Raw genomic sequence first — 21,663 nt, forward strand, 5'->3', positions numbered from 1 at the left:
AGCATCAGTCGTCAGTAATTCCCCCTATACCTTAACCTCTTCTTTGAATTTTGAATGCACTCACTTCCTAAATGTATTACATGTTTTGTAATGGAGGCACCATTGGATGGGCCAATCAGCTATGGGGTATTCCATGCCATGTAGATTGTTTAGTGTCCTTTGTCCACCTGCACGTTAAGTACCCGTTGTATTCCCAGTGAAATGATGATGTTCACTGATATCTGGCTCTCCCCTGAGGACCCTGTTCCTTGCAGTCCTCTCAAGCAGTGGTGGTAGTGGTGGTTTCCATTCCAACAGCCCTTACCTAGGGGCCCTGGAGTAAGATAGGTGTCCTTGTTGCTCCTTTCTGCTGCCTCCAGATCATTCTCCTCCAAACCAGATTTGAATTGCTAATCGTCAGACCCCTCTCCCTTCTTACCACAATCCTCTAGAGATCTCCAGGCCCTCCCTCTAATTCCTTGAAGAGTAGGACCCAGGTCCCCCTTACTCTCTTCAGCACCACTCTCGTCCAGTTCTTGGTGACGTTAACACCTACACTTCCAATGCCCTTGTTTCCGGGTTCCTTTAATAGCTTTATCTTCTACTTCAGGTCCCATGCACATGATTTTACTCTAGAACATGTCGCTAAGGGAACTAAAGCTGTACCTTAAAGTCAATTTCAAATTTCCTACTTTTTGTTCATCACTTCCTATTTTTCTAGTTCACTTTTGTGTCTGAGCTACGAAACTTCTACAGCAGCAGGACCTATAATCCGTTAATCCTTATGCCCCCACTAAGTATGCTCTTGACCCAGGGTGTTTGTACTTGGAGTTTGCTCTTCCCCCCAAATACCTGCAGGGTTCACTCCTCTACTCCTTCAAGGCTTTGCCCCAGCATCATCCTTTGCCACAATCATTCATTTAAAAGTGGCCCTCCCCTAATATTGTTGTTTTCTATGCATTATTTGTCTCAATGTACTTTTCTCTAAAATACTATCCATTTTCCTTTTTATTTATTTCTCTGGGATGGAAGCTTTATGAGGGCAGAGAATCTAGTTCACTATAGCCCACTGTCTAGAACAGTGCTTGGCACATGCATGGTAATCAAAGTTTGTTGCTGAAAAAGATATGCTAGGGCTGCATTTTGAACCTAGTTCTATTGGACTAGAAAGTTCCTCCTTTCCATTATTCTGTGTCCTTTCAAGATAAACCACAGTTATGAACTAGACTGTGAGAGATATTGAGCCTTTTCTGAGGGTGTGGGTGGGAGCTCAGGGAAGGGAACCCCATCAAACACCTAGGTATGAGTCATTGGCAGGCAATATAGTACCAATTAAAATTTTGAAAAAAGATGAAAATTTAGATGGGTTGCTGATCTCATGAAACCATGAAACAGTATTATTGCTACTCTACTCTGTTCTCATTCTTCATTCTCTTCCTTCCCATCTTAATCTCCCTCTCTTTCCCTGTTTTATATATCTATTTTCCTTCCCACCCTCCCTCCCTCCCTCCATTTCTTCCTGCCTCTCATTTTCTTCTCACTCCTTGACCCCTTTTCTCCTCTCCTTAGCTTATTTGAAGAACAAAGCAAATTATTTTTTGGAAATAATTTTAATTTCCAAGGTGTGGGGAAAATGAAATTGTCCCCTTTCCTGAGGTTCCCTTGAGCATCCTGTGCTTTAATGAAATAAATGGCCTGAAGGAAGATGTAGTGAGTGGAGGTGGGTTGGTAGGTCTGTCCGTGTTTGGGTTCTCTCTCTGCCTCCCTCTTTGGCCTCAGCTGTAGGGGGATGGGCAGGACAGGGCAAACATCTCACTGGTCCCTTTCCCTGTGCTACATCTGAAATAGAAGTAAGTGACAGCCTAAAGATTTCAAAGGAATTTGAAGGAAGAGGGAGGGAGAAACCCCTCTTGATAGTGAATTCTGAAGCTGGTAGAAAAACAATTCTTTTCTGAACGCCAGGTTTTAATTTCCATGCATGAGTTGACCAAGGGGAGGCCAGTTTCTCTATATCTTCAGTGAATTAACCTACAATAGTTGCAATTGGTAGAACCAAGGGACAGGTCTGATGGTGGAGTACCCATCCCACCAGTGGGAAGCAGGGGTGTCAGGAAAGTGCAGTGCAAACAATTTGGTGGTCTTCACTGGGCAGTGTATAGAGCAGTGTGGAAAGAACAAGGACTTTGGTTTCAGGCATACTTGAATTCAAATCCTTGTTGCATTTATTTTCTACCTTTGAAACCTTGTCAAATATGGCTCAGCTGCTTTGTGCCGTAGTTTCCTTTCTGTCAAGTGGAGATACCAGTCCCTACCTCACTGGATGGTCATAAGGACTGGAGATGACGCATAATACTGATAACCATGGTGACACGGTTATTAACGTGAATTTGGATATTTATTATGGGACAGACATTGTGCAAAATGTGCACGTTAACTCATATAGCGTGCCCAGAACGATGCTCGGCACACTGATACTTTTTTTTTTAATTTTTTTATTGTTATGTTAATCCCCATACATTACATCAACACTGATACATTTTAAGTGGACTTATTATCCAGCAATTCATAGGAGAGTAAGAAAATGACTTTGGGGGACATGAACGTTTAAGAGACATGAATATTTCAAGTCACTTCTCTAGTGTTAGATGAAGTCTCAGCTTCCCTGGAACCTTGATACAAAAGCAAGTATTCACCAAATGGATGAAGTTATGGCTACAGAAAGAAACAAGTCCAAAATCTGTGGCTTTACCCGATGAAAGTATATTTCTCTTAAACCACATGTCCAATGGGGTCAACTTGGGGTTTTGCTCATTGTTGTCATTCACAGACCTTGGCAGATGGATGTTTCATCTTGACATCTGTTTTCACAATTACCAACACAGAAGAAAGGAGGATTGGTAACTAAACACTTCTATGCAGAAGTAACATGCATCTCCTTTGCTCACATTGGTTTGGCCAGGGCAAGCCACTTGGCCACATGTAAGTCGAAAATGGTGGAGGAATGCAATCTACCATGCACATATTCAAGGAGAATAAAACCTTTGTGGACAGCCCAATGACCGTGGACACTAATAATCACCACAGAAGGGCATGCTCTGGCTGATGAACATCATTGACATTCTGTTTATACAAAATGAATAATAAAACCTACTATACACCGAGCACCTACTATAGGATAGGTATTGTGCCAGGTGCTTTTCATTCAAATAGCAGTTAATCCTCCCAAGAAGGTCTTAATAATCTCCATATTATAATGAGGAAACTGGGACTCAGAGAGTTTCATTTACAAAGGCTTAATAGTATTAAGGATAGCATGAGCATGGTGTGCAGTTTTTCTGGATTTGTAGGGAAATCCTTCAAAAAGAAGAGTGCACTAGGAGGCTATAGAGACAGATTTCTTAATTTTTGAAATCTGAGCACATGCTAGGATGGCAAATAGGTCTTGAGTGTCAGCTCTGACAGATCTGAGTTGGCTGCTAGACAACCGTGGTGAGAAAATTCTCTAACGGGATGGAGTGATGTGATTGATTAAGAATGTTTGCTGTGGGCATAGAAAGGGAATGGCAGCAGGGCAAACACATGTTTGCCATCTCTGGGCATTTTTCTTAGCTTCTCTGGGTTTCAGTTCTATCACTTACAAAACGAGCTTAATAAAACCTTACTGGAATAAAGATAGGAGCCTGGCCAACATGATTTCTTGATGTCTTCAGAGGGCACCAAAATCCTAGTTTCTAGGTGCATATATCCCCATTTATTTTATGCACAGTGTTTCATCATGTAGTCATGAAAATCCATTAGTATGTCTGGGATGGGGCTGGGGAAGGGAGCTCCACAGATTGTCATTGAAAACTCCTAAGGAGAGCAGAGCTGGAGGCCTTTGGCAGGAAGCATGAATCATTTATTGGCACTTAAGGCTGCCAATCATCACTCCCCTACCAAACAACTGAGCTGGATATGCTCCTCATCTATAAAACCAAGGGCTGTGTTCCTCAGTCTGGAGTGATATGCTGGGGAGGCATGAATCCTCCGATTAAAATACCTCATCTTTTCAGTAGTGACTGGAAGAATACAGCAATATATTTTTCTCAAGAGACACTAATCAGGATTCCAATGGGAAATAGCTGGCACACTCAAAAGGTTTTTCAAAGAGATAATATTCTATTTACAGAGGTGTGTTGAGGATTAAGGGGACCAACAAGGAATGGTGAGACACTCAGTGACAAGCAACAGCAAGAGGCCATTAGCGCTTGTAGGCCTGAAGGCACAACTGGAGGGGAAGGTGTTCCTGGAACCCGTGAGTGCTGTGGCCAGACAGAAGAGCTGTTTCACCCGATGGCTGGCTGTAGGAACTCCGATGCTGCCCACAATACTGGCGCACACACAGGGTGGGGAGTAAGGCCCAGAATGTTCTCTCATCTCATCTGCTGATATCCTACGAGAGGGCAAGGGGGCCTGGGTGGTACAGGCACCGGGGACAGACCTCTTGGAGGCAGAGAAGGGCGAATAATGAATCTAGAAGAACAAGTGGAGAAGGCCCGGCACACAAGAATAGACACATAAGGTAGAATACTCATGAGTTGTAAAGTCCCATCGGATTTGAACAGGGCAGGGGGGAAAGAGGGAGGACTGAGACAGAGGGAACCGCCTTCGTGTTGATTTGGTGGGGGGCAGGGCATCGGCCTGAGGGAAGTGAATTTGAGGCTCAGCAAAACTTAAACCTACTTTCCTGGACATAGACTCTTGGGGAACATGGTTGTTTTTAGGTGATAATTTAATATTTTCCCTTATTCTTAAGGTGTCTTGTGAGCATGTCTGCTCATATCTTTGAAGCTGAGGTAAAATAAGGGAGGTGTTTTTGATCTAGTTTGGGTTAGAAGTTGAAGGAGATGGTCTATGGTCTGGGGCTGGCCCCAGTGAAGGAGCCCAAAAGTCCCTCAGGGTGAAGCTTGGGACCCACTTAAGTGATAGACATGGTCCTTTGAGAGCTCTTTCTGTTGTGCATGCTTTGGTAGATTTCTCTTCTTTGCTCTTCAACAAAGGAGGCCCTTCCAGGCCACTGGTCAGATTGACGGCTTCTACTTCCAATGCTGTCCTTGTTGTCTTGGAAACCCATCCCAACTCTGAGCCAGAACAGGGGACTGTCACATTTTCTTCTTTTCTCAGGCCCACACCCCTCTCAAAAGCCAAACGCCCCTTCCGACCTCAGAGCAGATCACCCCCTGAGGGCAGAAAAAGTCCATGACTGCATCGCCCAACACGGCAGACTGTAGCCACGTGTGGCCGTTTACAGTTTAAATGAAATGAGGGGCATCCGGCGGCTCAGTCCATAGAGCATGTGACTCTTGATGCTTGGGGTTGTGAGTTTGAGCACCATGCTGGGTGGAGAGATGACTTAAAAATAAAATCTTTAAAAAAATAAATTTTAAGTGAAATTACATTAAAAAATTTAGTTTCTGAATCACACTAGCCACATTTCAAGTGCTCAACAGTCACACTGGCTGTGTTGTATTAGCACAAAACATTCCCATCATTATAGGAAGTTCTATTGGACAGACTGGTCTAGATCCTTCTCGGGGCCTTGGCTGGGCAAGGGGCTGGCAACAGGATTCAAAAACTGTCTTCACCTGCAGAATCTTCTCCTTGATAACAGGCGACCCTATCTGGGCTTGTACGGTTTTCTTGTGCAGCCAGCAAAATACTGATGATCATTGCAGCCTACATTTATGTAGTTCTTAACATGTGTGCAAAACAGTGTGCTAAAGGTTGTTAATACATTGTCATGTGACGACCACACAGCCTGACAAATCTCCACTTGAATGATGCAGAAACTAAGGCCCAGAGAAATTAAGTGACCATACAACTATTAGCTTATACCATATGGAATCCTTCATACTCAAGCCGTTTTTGATTCAACCGCCTAGTAAATGACAGAGCCAGGGTTCAAATCCAGATCCAATGACTATGTCAGGTTCAGTGTGGCTGAGCCTCTGTAAGTGATAACTTTGAGACCTACTTCATAGGGCCGTAAAGGATTCATTGAAATAATTTTGGCTCTGTGCCTGGCACACAGTAGGGCTTTTGGAACGTTAGTCTTTTTGGTTTTAATTCCCTTCTGTTATTACCACTGTCTTGGAAGGTAGAATACAGCTGTCTGAGCAGATGTACCTAGTGAGATGGGGCGGGGGGGGGGGGGGTGCACTGCCATTTACCGGATCCCCTCACAGAGACCTGGAATAGCTCCCCTTTCTCACCAAGCGCTCCTCCAGCTATAATCCCAACCAGTCCCCACCTCTTTCCATCAGGGCATCTCTTCTGCCCCAAGCCCAGGGAGGGAATGTGATGAACATTGGCTCGTCCCATTCCCTGTGACCTTAAGAGCCCAGCAGATATACTTCATCAACAAACCCCTCCACTGGAGACCTCAGAAGGAGCTGGAAGGCTGGAGGCGGGACCAAAGGGGCTACTGCCACCCTGAGCGTGTCAGGTGGTTATATAAGCTCTGCTCCAAACCTCCTGCATGCGGTAACTCTATTTTCATGATTGTTTCTGGCAAGGAGTAAGATTTGAAACTCCTCCCTCTTTTATTTAGCAAGAGGGGAGAGAAGTGTCCCCTGGCTGAGTGTCTTGCTGTTTGGGTGGGGTTTTAGAACTTGGGGGTAATTTCCATCCATATGAGGAAATTTTGTATTTCAAAAACAGTAATGTTAGCTAGATAATAAAAATATGAGATGCCTGGTTAAATTTGAATTGCAGATAAGCAATAGATAATTTTTTAGTAGAAGTATATATGATACAATATTTGGGACATATTTCTACTAAAAAATATTTATTTATCTGAAATGCAGTTTTACCTGGACGTCCTGTATGTTATCTAGCGACCTTACAATAATTGGGCTTCTCTCTACCCTTCAGATGCTAGGTCATTTATGATGATGTTAAGGACACTTGGGGATAAGGGGGAGACTTACATCTAGTTTTGCCGACTGCATCCTAGTTTCATATTCATAGCTCTTTGTGAAGTGATTTAGACTCATGGTTCTCAAAACATGGTCCCTGGACCAGAAATGTCAGCATCACCTGGTATTTGGTAGAAATGCAAATAAATTGCCATGTCCCACCCCAGACCTATGAATCAGACACTCTGGGGGGTGGGACTCAGCATTCTGTCTAACAAACCCTCCAGGTGATGCTGACATAGGTTGAGAACCACAAGTTTAGACTCTGAGCAATCAGACGGTCCTGGGCTTGAAACCCAGTCCCACCATTTACTGACTGTGTCAACTTGGCAGAATTACTTACCTTCTCTGAGCCTCTGTGTCTTCCTAAACAAAACTGAAATATAATACCTTATTTAGGGATGTATTAAGGATTAAGTGAAGTTACATATTATGAAATAAAACCCACAGTGCCTGTTACCATAAGAAAGCACAAAACAATTACTCTTTTATTGTACAAATAGAGGTCCACTGGTGCCCTGAGACAAATTTGATGGTCAGCATGGCAAAAACCCTAGTTACAGGAGTGATCTCTGCTCAGTTCAAACAAGGCTTTAATTTCAAGAAATGCAATTTCCAGCAGTCCTATGGAGGGAGGAAGGAATTAGGAGGAGAGGGGGCAGGGTGAGAAAGGACCAGGACCCAGTGGGGATTGGTTTTCTGACCCACAGACAAGCCCAGGGCAGAGAGCCACGTTGATTGAATTCCCTTCCTTCAGTGCTCCGCCCAGAACAGCTGTCCAAAAGGCAGGGTTTAAAAACAATTTTTTTGTTGTTTTTTCATGGAAAGGTGAGGGAGAGGAGGCCTGAGAGGGAAGGACGTGTCAGGATGCCTATCAAGGGAGGGTGATTGGCACACTTGGGCATGTTTCACAGGGAGGGTCTGGGGCCTCCTGTGATCAGCTTTGGCTCTATTGACTTTTTGGGTCAGGTAATTCTTTGTAATGTGGCTGGCTGGTGCATGTGGAGCAGCATCCCAAGCCTCTACCTATGAAATGCCCATAGCCACTCTCATCCTCCCTCACAGTGGTGACCGTCAAAAACATGTCTAGACATGGCAAATGTCCCAGGATCAAGGGGGCCTAGGGGTACCAAATACACCTGGGCTGAGAACCACCTGTCTGGAGTGTGTATCAGACAACAGCCACTCACACAATTTTAACAGCTACCATTTACTGAACATATATTATCTCCAATCCCCATGCTGATCTTATAAGGTAGGTCTTATTACCTACTTTTTACAATTGAAGAAACTGAGGCTCAGACAGTTAAAGCAACTTCCCTAAACCCTACATCCACTAGGTCTGGGCTTCTGACTGAGGTTGGTCTAACTCTAAAGCTCATGCTACAACATTCTCTCTTTCTCTCTGGAAAATGAAGGATTTTTTTTTTTTTCTTCAAGAAACTCTTCTCATGTCAACTCAAGTTCAAAATACTTATTGAGAAGCCATGAGAAGCCGTAATAGAAATCTAAGACGTTGCTCCTCTCAAGGAGTTTTTAGTACCAGTGTCACTGGGGAGGTCAAACTCCTACAACACAGTTGAAGAACAAATGAGGCAGTTCCAGTTGGGGCCAAAATGGACATTTCCAGAAGTAGAACTCCGAACTGGATGTCCTTTGTGTATGACTGTCTCCTATGTCCTTGTACTGTCAGTTCTGATAACACAAAGGAGGACTGAAACCTTGAGGTTCACGGGGTCTACCACCCATGTGTCCTTCGAAACATCAACTCTCTTGCATTTGTGGGGGCTGTAGGTGGCTTCTAGCCAAACACTCCGCCATCTTCTTTCTGGCTCTTTGCAGGAACTCTACCTTTCCCCTTTCCCTTCTCATGGCAGTATACTCATAAGCTTTGAGCTTGCTGTAGTAATCAGAAAATTTGTTGTAGAGGATGGAAATTGGCATCCCATTGAGGATAATTCCAAAAGCAATGCAGAGGAAGGCAAAAAGCCTGCCCAGGATGGTCTCTGGGTACATGTCTCCATATCCCACAGTGGAGATGCTCACCTGTAGAGGAAAGAAAGTGGGATGGAATGGTTAGCAATGTGATGGAGGGGAAGAGAAGGAGAGAACCAGGTAGGAAAGTGTCCTCTGACTCCCTGAAGGTACACGTGGGTCAGGTAACAGCTCCCACAGAGCCAGCTTTAGGAGGTACGAAGGTTTGCCTGCAGGATCTGCATCATGGAAAGAACACAAGCTGTGGAGCTGGAAGTCTTGGGCTTAAACCCTGACTATTATAAGTTTTCTTATACACAATACAGGGGATATCATAGCTACTTTAAGGGGTTGCGAAGAGCATATAAGTTGCCGTGTGTAAAGTTCCTGGGGTAGCATGGCTTCAATAAATGTTTGTCTCTGCCTCCCCTAAGAGGGGTCAGCTTTAGGACCAGGGACCCTGGGTTTGCCCACATGATAGGCGTACCAGGAAGAGCTCGGGCTTAGAACCAGTCATATGTGGGTCCAAGTCCTAACTCTGACCCTTCCCCACTGAATACCCATGAGCAAAACGTTCAGTCTCTGAGCCTTGTTTCCTTCATCTAAAATAGGAGGATAATACCCAACTCTTTATCTTCTCCTGAAGACTAAATAAGAAAATGAATATAAAGCACTTAACCCAGTATCAGGCCCACAAAAGGCATTAAACAACCTCCTCGGTTGTGCTTCTCTCATCTTTAAAATGGAGACATAATTATATTATAATTAATACTTCTCAGAGTTATTATGTCATTCAAATGAGATATTGTGTATGAAGGTGCTCTAATTACAAATGTCTGGAGAAACACACTCTCGTTATTTTGCAAAGGGACTTTTCTGTAAGACATCACAGACCAAAAATATGTTCATCCTGTATGAAATTTCTCCCATCACTCTTGCACACCGCTTTAAATTCCACTAATTAGAGATTTATTTAGGTTAACAAGCTTCTGTTTTAAAATGCAGATACCCATGGGACTAGTTATCAGTTAGCGGAGACAGAGAAAACCTGGGAAAATCTCTTGGGGCCTATTTTTTAAACCTCATGTACTGAGCCTCCCGTCGATCCCCAGACTATTGGCAAATTACTAAAAGGCTTGTAGGCAGGGCTGTTGCTTAGTTGGAAAAAAACCCCTGTGCGTTGCACAACTCCAGGGGGCACTGTTTGCTTCATCAATTTGTGGTGTTGCCACGATTTTCTGGCAGATGGTATTAAAATGGACAGTTAGCCTGTTGACCTGTACTAAGATGGTGTTTAGCTTAGAAATATAAACATTTTTGTTTTGATGTAAGGGTTAGTTTGAACTTAGGGGAAGTGTGATTGATTAGTTAGGATGGAATAGAGAAGCAGGCCAGTGGGGCTAATCTGGTGTTGCTGATAAGAACCACAGCTCCATCCAGACCATAAAAAAGTGAAAGCTTGACCTCCTTTTTTTTTTACCACCTCTCACTGCTTCGTCTACAGTGAAGGACCTGCTGAGGGTGCGCTGCCCCTTCCCATGTGTGGAAGAATACAAACAAGCACCTAAGAGAGGCAGGATGGTGTAGACTAGTTTAAGGAAACAGAGATGGCTTTAGGCTACATGGCTCTGAACCCACCTCCCAGCTGTGTGACTTGGGCAAGTCCCTTACATTCTCTCTGGCTCTGCTTCTACTTGTGGAATATGGGGAGAATAGTAGTACCTACCCCATAAGGGTGTTAAGGGAATGAAGGAGTGCCTGGTGCAGTGTATGAGTGATAATGTTAGTTCTCATGCTTATTAGACCAATGCGCTGGGGCGCCTGGGTAGCTCAGTTGGTTAAGTGACTGCCTTCGGCTCAGGTCATGATCCTGGAGTCCCAGGACGGAGTCCCACATAGGGCTCCCTGCTCAGCGGGGAGTCTGATTCTCCCTCTGATCCTTCCCCCCACCCCGCATGCTCTCTCTCTCAAATAAATAAATAAAATCTTTAAAAAAATTAAAAAAAAAAGACCAGTGGGCTGTGGAAACGGACTCCTGCTTGGATCCTGCTGAACAGGAGGGAAACGGGGTGGGGAGCACTGTGACTCCAGATTTTTGCACCGAAGGATGATGAGAGGCAATGCTACCGTGAGACTGTGGGTTAATCTCAAAGTATGCTCGTGTGTGTGTCTTGTCACTGGCCGTACCCGAAGTAAAAGAACTTGAGTCCGGTCTCTGTCTGGGTACATGAACTGAAACATGGTTTTCATAGGTCATGCAGCACAGCACTCATACCTCTGTATGAATGTTGAGTCACTCAGTCTACTTGGCATAGAGGAAGCCTACAGGGAGTCTGGTAACAGGGGTGAGTGACAGGAAGGAGTAGTTCAGGACAGGAAGCATCCATGAAAGGCCAAAGCAGAGGCTTTGAGGTAAACCAGCCTGCAAGATGGGAGGCAGGGGGCTAGGAGGATGCAGAGGAAGATAATTGAGACAAAGTGCCTATTTTAAACTTCCGATCAATCCCCACACTGGCTTTACTTTACTCCCAACCTCGGCTTCATTTTTTTTTTTTTTTTGGCTGAACTTCGAGTGAAGGGTCAAAAGCGAAGAGAGTTGTTAGCTTAAGGCAGATTAAATATTTGATGCACATAATATGGTCTAAATATTTTTGTATATCTTGGATCTTTATTTTTAGAGAAAAGATCTCTTCTGCTAGGAGACTCTGTGTGACTGGTCCTGAAGAATTTGTTCAAAACGCACAGCTAATCTTTACATTGTCTGTTCTCTGGACAGTTTGACTCAACCAGTGACTTGGTTCTTGCTCCTTGGCTCCAAGAGGAATGCAGAATTCCTTGGCTTTGGAGGTCTTTTCTCCATGTTCCACAGACCAAACCCATTTCTCCCTTCATGAACATTAAAAATGGAAAGCCCTAAACTGACACATGTGACCTCAAAGAGTAAGTTCTCACATTAGGAGGGGTTGGGTCAGAAATGTGACTAGAATTCCTGCAATCCATCTTAATATCCTGGAAACACTGGCTGGCTCAGCCACTCCATAAACTGGAAGTGTACCATGCCGTGGAAGGCTTACATATTTTCCCTAGCCTTTGAGTCCCAAACGCCAGAATGTGACCTTCCCTCAGAAGCTCACCCATTAATCAGCAAATCTTGGCCTCTTAAACATTACAAGAAGGACAAGCATCCAGTTTTTCTCTGAAACTTCAGAATGACTATACTGGAATTTCTCTTTCAACAAGGAATGTTTGTTTCCTTCATAATGAACGAGGCATAGATTAAATCTTGGCACCCAGTAATCCATGTATGTAGGAAATATCCCAGGGAACACAACAGATTTTTCAAAATAATGAACCCCCGCCCTTCTAGTGTTCCCCAAAAATTTGAGGTGGTGAAGACTAGTGGTTTCTGGCTAAAATTATTACACACCTCAATGCATATTGTCCTTTAAAGGATTTAGCTTCAAAGGGTATATGTAGCCTATCCATGCTGCTGTTGCTACAAATATTTGAGGAATTCCTCTTTGGATTATAATCTGCACAGAGGATTCAGTGGTATGACTTTGAAACAAGTAGTCTTAGCCACCTCAAGGGTTAACTCTAGATGTCAATCTTAAACTCAAGGGTCTTGACTGTATTTTAAAATATCAAATCCACCCTCCAGAAGATGAAGATTTGGCACCATTACAAAGAAGTAAATGGACATATCACAGTCTCCAAAGATAATTCCTCAGTGGAATTCAAAGCATGTTCTGAGGGGTGGAAGCACTGTTAGAATGAGGTAATGGGTGAAGACAGGACCTTAAAGAGAATCAACCAGCCTCATCCCTATGTTAAAGTTGTGACATGTATGTAAATTGTGCAATAAGGAGGAGGGAGGTGTGCAAAAGCTAAGGCAAATGTGGGATCTGTTCATCCAGCCATAGAAAGGTATATGCAGTAATGATGATGTCCTCTGTACCCACTGTCTCCTTGGTACTTTTCCCTGTCCTCTACGACTCCATGTCCCACAAGTCCTACTGACCCACAGGAGGATCATAGTTTAAAGACCTAAAAGGGGACCACTCCAGAGCTGGGAGTCCACAGGAGCAAAATCCATAGTAGTGCCTAAGATCCTTTGCCCCATTTACGGCTCCTTTGCTATTTCTGAAGGATCCAAGAGGATGCTGCCTCCTTTTACTGCCGTCTAATGCAGACACTGACCCATTGTCTCTCAGTCCCAAGCGAGACACCTACGGTCCTGCAGCGGGGAGTCTGCAACTACATTTCCCAGACCACCTTGCTCACTGGCTTCTGGCTGTGTTCTGCAAAGGAGAGAGTGTTGGGACACTGAAGGTGGCTGAGGAACTAAGGGTCTCTATTCCTGTTTCTGGTGTCTGTCACCGTCCTCCAATAAGCAGATAGCCGTGGCTCAGGCATCTTTTGGCGCATAGGACGCTAACCTCATGGTATCATCCTAAGAGGCCCTGCGACAGCCCCTCAGTGGCTCCTTCTCTGTTCTTGTGGGTTCCAGTAATTTGACATTCTATCTGTCCCCCCAGTTTTAGGGTTGATAGCTATTGCACGCAGTAACCAATCTCTGGGGTCTCTTCGTTTCCCTGTGCTGCTCTTCCAACCTTCTAACGTTCCTGTATCTATAACCCTGCGTCAAATTCCATCTGTTTAAAATATCCACTCTTTTTTTTTTTCTTCCTGTTTTCCTAACTTGGCTGATGCACGTTCCAAATGGGTGTTCTTAAAGCAAGCAATCAATCCATAAAAATAAAATAAAAAAAAAAATCTCCGTGATCTTGTAAGTGCCACCTATCTGCAAGGACACGATAACATGCTTTGGGAAAACAAAGATAGGACAAGGTCTCTGTGGCACAATTATCTGTTCCCTCAGCTAGAGATAAATCTTCTTTTTGAAGAGTTTTTGTTAGTTTTTGAAGGAATGAGTTCATGACATAGTTTCCTGTTTGGTTTCTATAGTTTGAACTCACTCTTGAAGCTCAGAAGGAAATGGGCCGTTGAACAGTTCAGTTGCCCTTTTCTGCTTTAAAACCGAGCCACGCCGGAGGCCAATAATGACGGCGTCGTCACAGAGCTGACTCTTCTTGCCGGGCCGGACCATGCATTTCCCACACCCAGGCAGCCTGGAGAGGCCCAGCATGGCTGGAGCTGTTCCGGGTGGATGCCTATTTATCTGGACACGCAGAGGCTCTCCCAGGAGGAAACAGCTGACCCCTTCATATGTCTTACGGTCTCTCTCTTTCCAGTAGAGAAGGAATCACTTCTGTTTTACTTTCCCTCAAATGAATCTGGAAGCAAAGGTTATGGCTTGCACGTGATAAAGACTATCAACTAGACAGATCTGGGAGCTTCTATTTACGGTGGATGTACCACAAGCTAGCATTTTACATGTGTTTCCTATTACATTAGTGCTTACAAGTAATCTCCTTTTGACAGATGAGTAGGACGGGGCTATCTTACATCCTAACGCATGAGCATTTGCAGACGTGAATGTCCACGAGGGATTTGTTCTGCAACTGCAGAAGTATTCACAGCAATGAAGATTACTGTATTCCTCTTAAAACCTTGAGTTGAATTACAAGAGGAAGGTTGTAGGATCTTTGGCATAGAGAGAGGGAAGATGATGAAAAGCAAGTCAGATTTTGGGGTTTTCTAAAAAGGACTAGCAGCACGTGAAGAATGGCTTAGAGAATCTGTCTCTAGTGAGGTTGAATATACAAGGCGTAGAGCACTGGAGTCTGGAAGACACTATTAGTCAGTGTGTGAGTGTTTTCTGCTGTGTACATATATTTGAGCAGTAATAGCTTCCTACAGTAGAATGATTGTATTACCTAATTTTTTTAATGGAAATACAGCTGACACACAATGTTAATTTCAGGTGAACAACATAGTGATTCGACAAGTCTATACGTTATGCTACCGTCTGTCACCATACAACCCAATTACAACACCACTGACTATATTCCCTTTGCTGTACCTTTCATCCTTGTCATTTAAAACTCTATGACTGGAAGACTGTACCTCACACTCCCTTTCACCCCTAGGCCCCACCTACATACATGCTGGTCTACATACTTGGAAAAATGGAAACTTGACTCTCAAACTTGGTAGTATATCATCAGCATGTAGATTTGCTCTTCTCCCTTCCTGCTTTACTCACCTCCATAGAATTCATATTCTAATTTATAATGATATATTGCTTTACCCATCCCCCCCACCACCTTGCCCTCTGGCAACCTCTAGTTTGTCACATATAAGTGAAATCATGTGGCATTTGTCTTTCTCTAATTTATTGCACTTAGCATAATGCCTTCTAGGTCCATCCATGTTGCTGCAAATGGCAAGATCCCATTCTTTTATTATGGCTGAGAAATATCATATGTAAGTGTGTGCGCGTGCGCGCATCTATCTATTCATCTATCGATGGACACTTGGGCTGCTTCCATAATTTGGCTATTGCAAGTAATGCTGCAATGAACATAGAGGTGCATATATCTTTTCAAATTACTGTTTTCATGTTCTTTGGGTAAATACCCAGAAGTGGATTTCGAGATTGTACAGTATTTCTATTTTTTAATTCTTTTTTAGGAAACTCCATACTGTTTTCCACAGTGGCTGCACCAATTTACATTCCAGCCAACAGTACATGAGGGTTCCTTTTTCTCCACATCCTTGCCAACTCTTGCTATTTCTTGTCGTTCTCTAGGAATTCTGACAGGTGTGAGGTGATATCTCATTGCAGCTTTGATTTGCATTTTCCCTGATGAGTAATGTTGAGCACTTTTTCATATATATGTTGGCCATATGTACGTCTCCTTTCAAAAAATGTCAATTCAATGGACCTAATTCTTTATATCATCCTGCATCCAAGCTCTTTGCCATAAAACTTTTCAGTGCTTTCCTACACTGGGTGGGCTAATCTGGTCAGTTCTTGGACTCTGAATTTGGCCTTGTGACTTGCTTTGGCCAATGGGTTGAGCAAATGACATGAACAGAACCTTATACAGTGCTCACATGATTGAAATTGCATTCCATCTCTTGCCCATTGCCATGGCCATGGGTACATGCCTGCTGGAGGATGAAGGAGATGTGATCTAGTCCTCTCGTTCATCCCAGCTGTCAGCCAGCTGATCATCAGACCTATGAGTGATTGGCACCAGCCCAAATGAGAAGAACCTTCTGCTTGAAGCCAGCCTAAACTGCTGACTTGCAAACTCATAAGCTAAATCAACGCTTGAGGGCGCCTGGGTGGCTCAGTCGTTAAGCGTCTGCCTTCGGCTCAGGTCATGATCCCAGCGTCCTGGGATCGAGTCCCACATCGGGCTCCCTGCTCCGCGGGAAGCCTGCTTCTCCCTCTCCCACTCCCCCTGCTTGTGTTCCTGCTCTCACTATGTCTCTCTCTGTCAAATAAATAAATAAAATTAAAAAAAAAAAAAATAAATCAATGCTTGACATTTTAAGCGACTAAGTTTTGGGGTAGTAGTTTGTGATGCATCATTATTATAGCAATAAATAACAATTTATGAATAGTTGAACATGCATTTATCATGGGTGTGTGCTCAGAAAATTTTAAATTACAAAATGTGTAATCAATAAAAGGCTTAGAGACAACTGCATCAGAGTTAGTTTTGGGATTCTACTTCTTATTCTCATTTCTGTTCAGTCATGTCTATATAGATGGGTTTCTTCTCACCCTTCAAATTTCAGCTCAATGTCATTTTCTCCAGGAGGGCTTCTCTGGCCATCCTATCAAAGGTAGATTCCACACCCAGCTATCTCTGTCTCTCTATCCTATTATCTCTATCTCTCTATCCTATTATCTCATACAAGACACCCCAGTATCCAAAATTATATATTCTTTTTCTCCATTAGAATGTAAACTGCATGAGGGAAAGAAATTCATCGCTTTGGGGTTTTTGTTCTATCACCCAGTATCCCTAGTGTTTAGATTACCCACCTGGCACCCTGGAAGTGATCAAAAAATTCTACCTCAGTGAAATGAGTAAGATGGATTTTGAGATTCTCATGAAGAATTCATCTTCATGTTTTGCATCTTTTATTTGGCATCTACATAAGGAAACAAGACATTCTGTCTGCATCATTTTGACAGCGTTCTTTTCTCTTTGCTCTACTGAGAATATGGACCCTTGGTACACAATGTGGAATGCCATCAGAAGTGTGGAGGAGAATCTGCTAATCTATATTGTCCTGGGGCCTAGAGCAGTGTTTAAGTGTTCAAAGGGGGAACCGCTCCTATTGTTTTCATAGATTAGTTTAGAAATATCTAATTCATACTGATTTTTACTAGTCTATAAAATGCTCAGAGAATAAGATGGACAAAAGCCATTGGTCAAGGTTAAGGTTGGTCAACAGTAAGGCTGAAATGTGCCAATTTTGGCCTGTGAAAAGAGTGCCTGATAGAGATAATGGTCACAAAAGAAAACTCGCATTGGCAAAAGCAATAATCGTTAAACTTTATTATCAATAAAAATTGAATGGTGATTCAATTTTTATTGTAAAACTTATGGAAAAAACTGATTTTGACTAAAACAATTTTAGTTAAAAAGGGGGTAATTTGAAAGTTTTGAGTGTCATTGTACATTAAACAGATCAAGTAATTAAATGGAATTAATAGGCATTCCCTTCAGGAAATTTTTAAAAAAGAAACCTCATTAGCAACAGAATTCTTATCAATTTTTTATTAATATACAAAATTTTAAAAAGTTTTGTGGGTTGAAAATATAGTATCAAAATGTCCCCTAGGCCCCACCTACCTACATACATGCTGGTCTTCTAAGATACTTGGATAAATGGAAACTTGACTCTCGAACTTGGTAGTATATCATCAGCGTGTAGATTTGCTCTTCTCCCTTCCTGCTTTACTCACCTCCAAAGTAAATGTCATTTGCTGGGGACAAAGCATCCTCTTTCAGCTCCATCTGTACACATGGTTTATCTACTATGGGGATGACCTTTTGTCACCTGGAATATGATCAGAGGTGTGGCACTGGGCTAGCTCATTGGGAAGAGCCTAATGTCCTCCCATCACTGAAGAAAGCTCACAAATCCTGTTTGATATGAGTGCTCTGCTTTTCAGTGACAGAAGACTAACTGAATTATAGAGCTCTGTAGCCACCCTTTTTTAGAGACAAGAAAACTGAGGACAGGGAGTAAGGGAGTGAGGTTTTACAATTATTTAGGGTCACAGTTAATTATTAGCAGATCCGGGACTAGAATCGAAATGTAAATCTTCCATCTCGCTGAACTACATTGTCAGTAACCCTGGGTTGGTTCATCTCAGAAATCTAGACCAGATTCTAGGTTCTAACACACCCAGTGTTAATGTTAAAAATAACTAGTTCCTTACATGGGAAAAACTGGTTATATTTGCTTAATGTTTTTAATGGCATTGCAAACCATCTAGTTTTAAAAATAGAGAAATCACACACCCACTTCTTCCCTCTATGTATAAATGTTCACTTATCCATCAGCATGTCCGGTGATTCCGGGATTTCCCAGAGATTTTGCATAGCATGCCAGAAATACGGGTATTTGAGTAAATGGCATAAATTACTACAAAGAGGCAAATGCCAAAGAAAACAACAAAAATGACCAAAAGCCTGCAAATTAGGCAAGGCACGCCCCAGAAGTGAAGCCTGAAAGAGGCAGTGCTGGGTGTAGGAAGGGCATGGATTTTTGCCTTGGATGGTCTTAGGTTTGGGTTGTCACTCCACTACCCTCAGCTGGGTGTCTACACTCAAACCCTCTGCACCTCAGTTCCTCCAGGCAAGAACACCAGGTCCCAAAGGAGCTGCAGTGACACTGGGGCAACTTTCAGTTGTAGATGCTCCTTTCCACAGTCAGGATTGGCTAGGAGCAGTGGGATTTCAGTTAGGGTGGACACTGGTCAGCCGAGTCTCACCTTTTCCCTGCATAAACTTATAGTTTCCTTCAAATCTGAAGCCACTTCCAATTTGTCCTCTTAAAAAAAAAAAAAAAGTGATCCTAACCGTTTCACAGGTTGTGATACTGAAATAAGAGAACATCTACAAACCATTGAGGACAACAGGTGTTGGATAAGTGGCGAATAAGAATGAGGATGATGGATTTCCCCACATACACAAACAAGGAATCCTTCTTAAAATCAGCCTGCCCAGGGATTTAAGACTAAATCTAGATCTGGAAATTCCTAGGACCAAGTCGAATTCAGTTACTTATGGAACTTTGTCTTTCCAACTTGTTTTTGTTCGCTGCGGGCAGCAAAGGCCTGGAGAGAAGCAGTGGGCCCCTAAGCGAGGCAGGGAAAAGGTCGGGGAACAAAGCAAGGCAGAGGTGGCCGATGACCCCGGGAAGGGAGGCCTGGCTTCTTCCAGGCTGGGCAAAGGGCCGGGAAGCCAGAGCCTTGGTACTCACCGCGGCCCACCACCAGGCGTGGGGGATGCTGGTGAAGTTGGTGTTGGGCATGTCGTGCTCCACGGAGTAGACCGCGGCCGAGAAGGTGAAGATGCCCATGGTGATGAAGAGCATGAGGCAGCCCACCTGCTGGTAGCACTGGCGCAGCGTGAAGCCGAAGGCGCGCAGGCCGGTGGAGTGGCGCGCCAGCTTGAGGATGCGCAGGACGCGCATGAGGCGCATGATGCGCAGCACCTGGCCCACCTTGCCCACGCGGCCCATGGTCTCTATGTCGTGCTCCCGCTGCGAGCCCTTGCCGGGCGGCGGGTCCTCGCCCGTGAAGCACTCGAGCAGCAGCTGCAGGTAGAGCGGCAGGATGGCCACCAGGTCGACCATGTTGAGGGCGCTGCGCGCGAAGCGCCGCAGGTCGGGCGTGGAGGCGAGGCGCAGCAGGAACTCGAGCGTGAAGAAGGCGATGCACAGCATCTCCACGTGCTCCAGGATGGGCGGCGGGTCGCCGCCGCTCGCGCCCTGCCCCGCCTGCTGCTGCATCTCCTCCACCGTGTTGAGCGCCAGCGCCACGACGGAGATGAGCACGAAGAGGCTGGAGGCCACCCCGATGGCCTTGGCGGCCACAGACGAGAAGGGCTTCTCCATGAGGTTCCAGAGGCGGCGGCGCTGCGGCGCGTAGAAGCGCATGTCGCGGAAGAGCTCCTCGGCCTCCTCGGCCTGCGCCTGGGCGCGCAGCTCGCGCTGGATCTTGAGCTGGTCGCCGAGCTCGTCGCGCCGCTCCTCGAAGCAGATGCGGCAGCAGCGCGGCGTGTGCTGGAGCCGCACGCCCCAGTAGCCCAGCTCCTCCAGGAAGCGGCGCGGGCACAGCTCGTCCAGCACCAGCAGCACCCCGGACGCGTAGAAGTTGGAGACCAGCTGGAAGACGGCCGGGTCGCGGTCGAAGAAGTACTCGTCCGTCCGCTCCTCGTAGTCGTCACACAGGCTCAGCTGGCGGCTGCGGCTGGAGGACATGGCCAGGCGGCCCAGGCGCGTCTTGGGGTAACAGGCCAGCTGCCAGCAGGCCAGGCGGTAGCTTTGGCCGCCCACGTTCACGTTCAGCGTGGACGACACGACTGGAAGGTCGCACTTGGCCTCTGGCTGCCCGTCCTCCTCGCCTGGGTCGTCCTTCAGATCGTCCTCCTCCTCCGGGTCCTCGTCCTCCTCGATGTAGTAGTTGTAGTTGCCCTCGGGCCACAGCGGGGTGCTGGCCTGGGAGCTGGAGCGGGCCCCCACCGAGCAGAAGCTCCTGCGGTGCTGGCCGGCCCCCGCCTGGGACGCGTCCTCGCTGTCCGCGCCGTTGCAGGGCCTGCAGCCCCAGGACCGCCTCCTCTCGCTCTGCTTGAGCATCGCTGCGCCAGGCGAGCCCCTTGTCTGGCCTTCCCGGCTGTCGTGGGGTCTCGGGGCTGGTCCCTGCCGCCGGGAGGACGGAGCCTGCACCCTGCGCGGCCTTGGAGCAGCCTGCCCGGGACCACGGACGGTCGGAGTCTGAACCCAGCAGATGGCTGTCGACGGCTCTAATCTTGCTGATAGGGAAGCCTCAAGTGTTAGGAGGGATTTAGAGCCTCTTAGCTAGTTTCCTCCCCCTCGCCCTGCACTCTCAGACGGCGGGGTTGATTACGTGATCTTAAATCTGTAGATAATCAGAAGGTGGCAGGGATTGTTGCTAATAAAAATGTCGCCAACCCTTAGGCCTGCCCTTAGGAAGTGCTCAGTGTGCTTGTGCTGGGGTGAAACCCACCGAATTAGCTCTAGAAATCCGGATGCCTGTGTCCTGGCCTCCCTATTGAAGTTGCAGCCTCTGCAAGAACAAGGACAGGAAGGGCACCAGAATGCTTGAAGCGGACGTCATCACAAGCCTGTTTTCCTCTTAGCGTAGCCCTTGTTTAGATCACCTAAGACTTCAAATGATCCCCTTCCCATTCTTTCACATGATCATTTCTTTCCTCAAATGGATTCTACTTAGCAGCTCTGCCTTAGAGTCCAGTCTGATCTTCTCAGTCCCAGCCTCGATCCCCCTTTGTCTCTGTTTCTCTGCCTCTCTTTTCCTTCCCTCTTTGGCATGATGAGAGCGGATTTCCAGATAGAATCCCAGAACTAGTGGGTACATGTTCTTACAGCCCTGCTTAGCTGCTCTTATTAGGGCCATAGGTAAAGGTGGCCAGACTTTATTCCAAGGAAAAAGCCCTCATCATTCTTCAAGACATCACTTTAATTTTTTTTTTTAAGTCTCTCCATGTGGAAAGCAACATGCTAGATGCTGGGGATGGGAACTCTATGGGGACGGAGTTGCTAGTGGTTTTGT

General features: G+C 45.3%; 1 protein-coding gene across 1 annotated transcript; it reads right to left on the reverse strand.

Moving 5' to 3' along the window:
- Positions 1–8,699: 8,699 nt before the first annotated feature.
- Positions 8,700–20,708, reverse strand: KCNV2 (potassium voltage-gated channel modifier subfamily V member 2). The gene is made up of 2 exons (XM_036076084.2): positions 19,332–20,708; positions 8,700–8,981 (listed from the first exon to the last, which is right to left on the reverse strand). Exons 1-2 carry the CDS (start codon positions 20,706–20,708, stop codon positions 8,700–8,702), a joined length of 1,659 nt encoding a protein of 552 aa, XP_035931977.2.
- Positions 20,709–21,663: the final 955 nt, after the last annotated feature.

The sequence above is a fragment of the Halichoerus grypus genome, chromosome 14 (assembly GCF_964656455.1).
Source record: "Halichoerus grypus chromosome 14, mHalGry1.hap1.1, whole genome shotgun sequence".
In the NCBI taxonomy this organism is placed as follows: Eukaryota; Metazoa; Chordata; class Mammalia; order Carnivora; family Phocidae; genus Halichoerus; species Halichoerus grypus.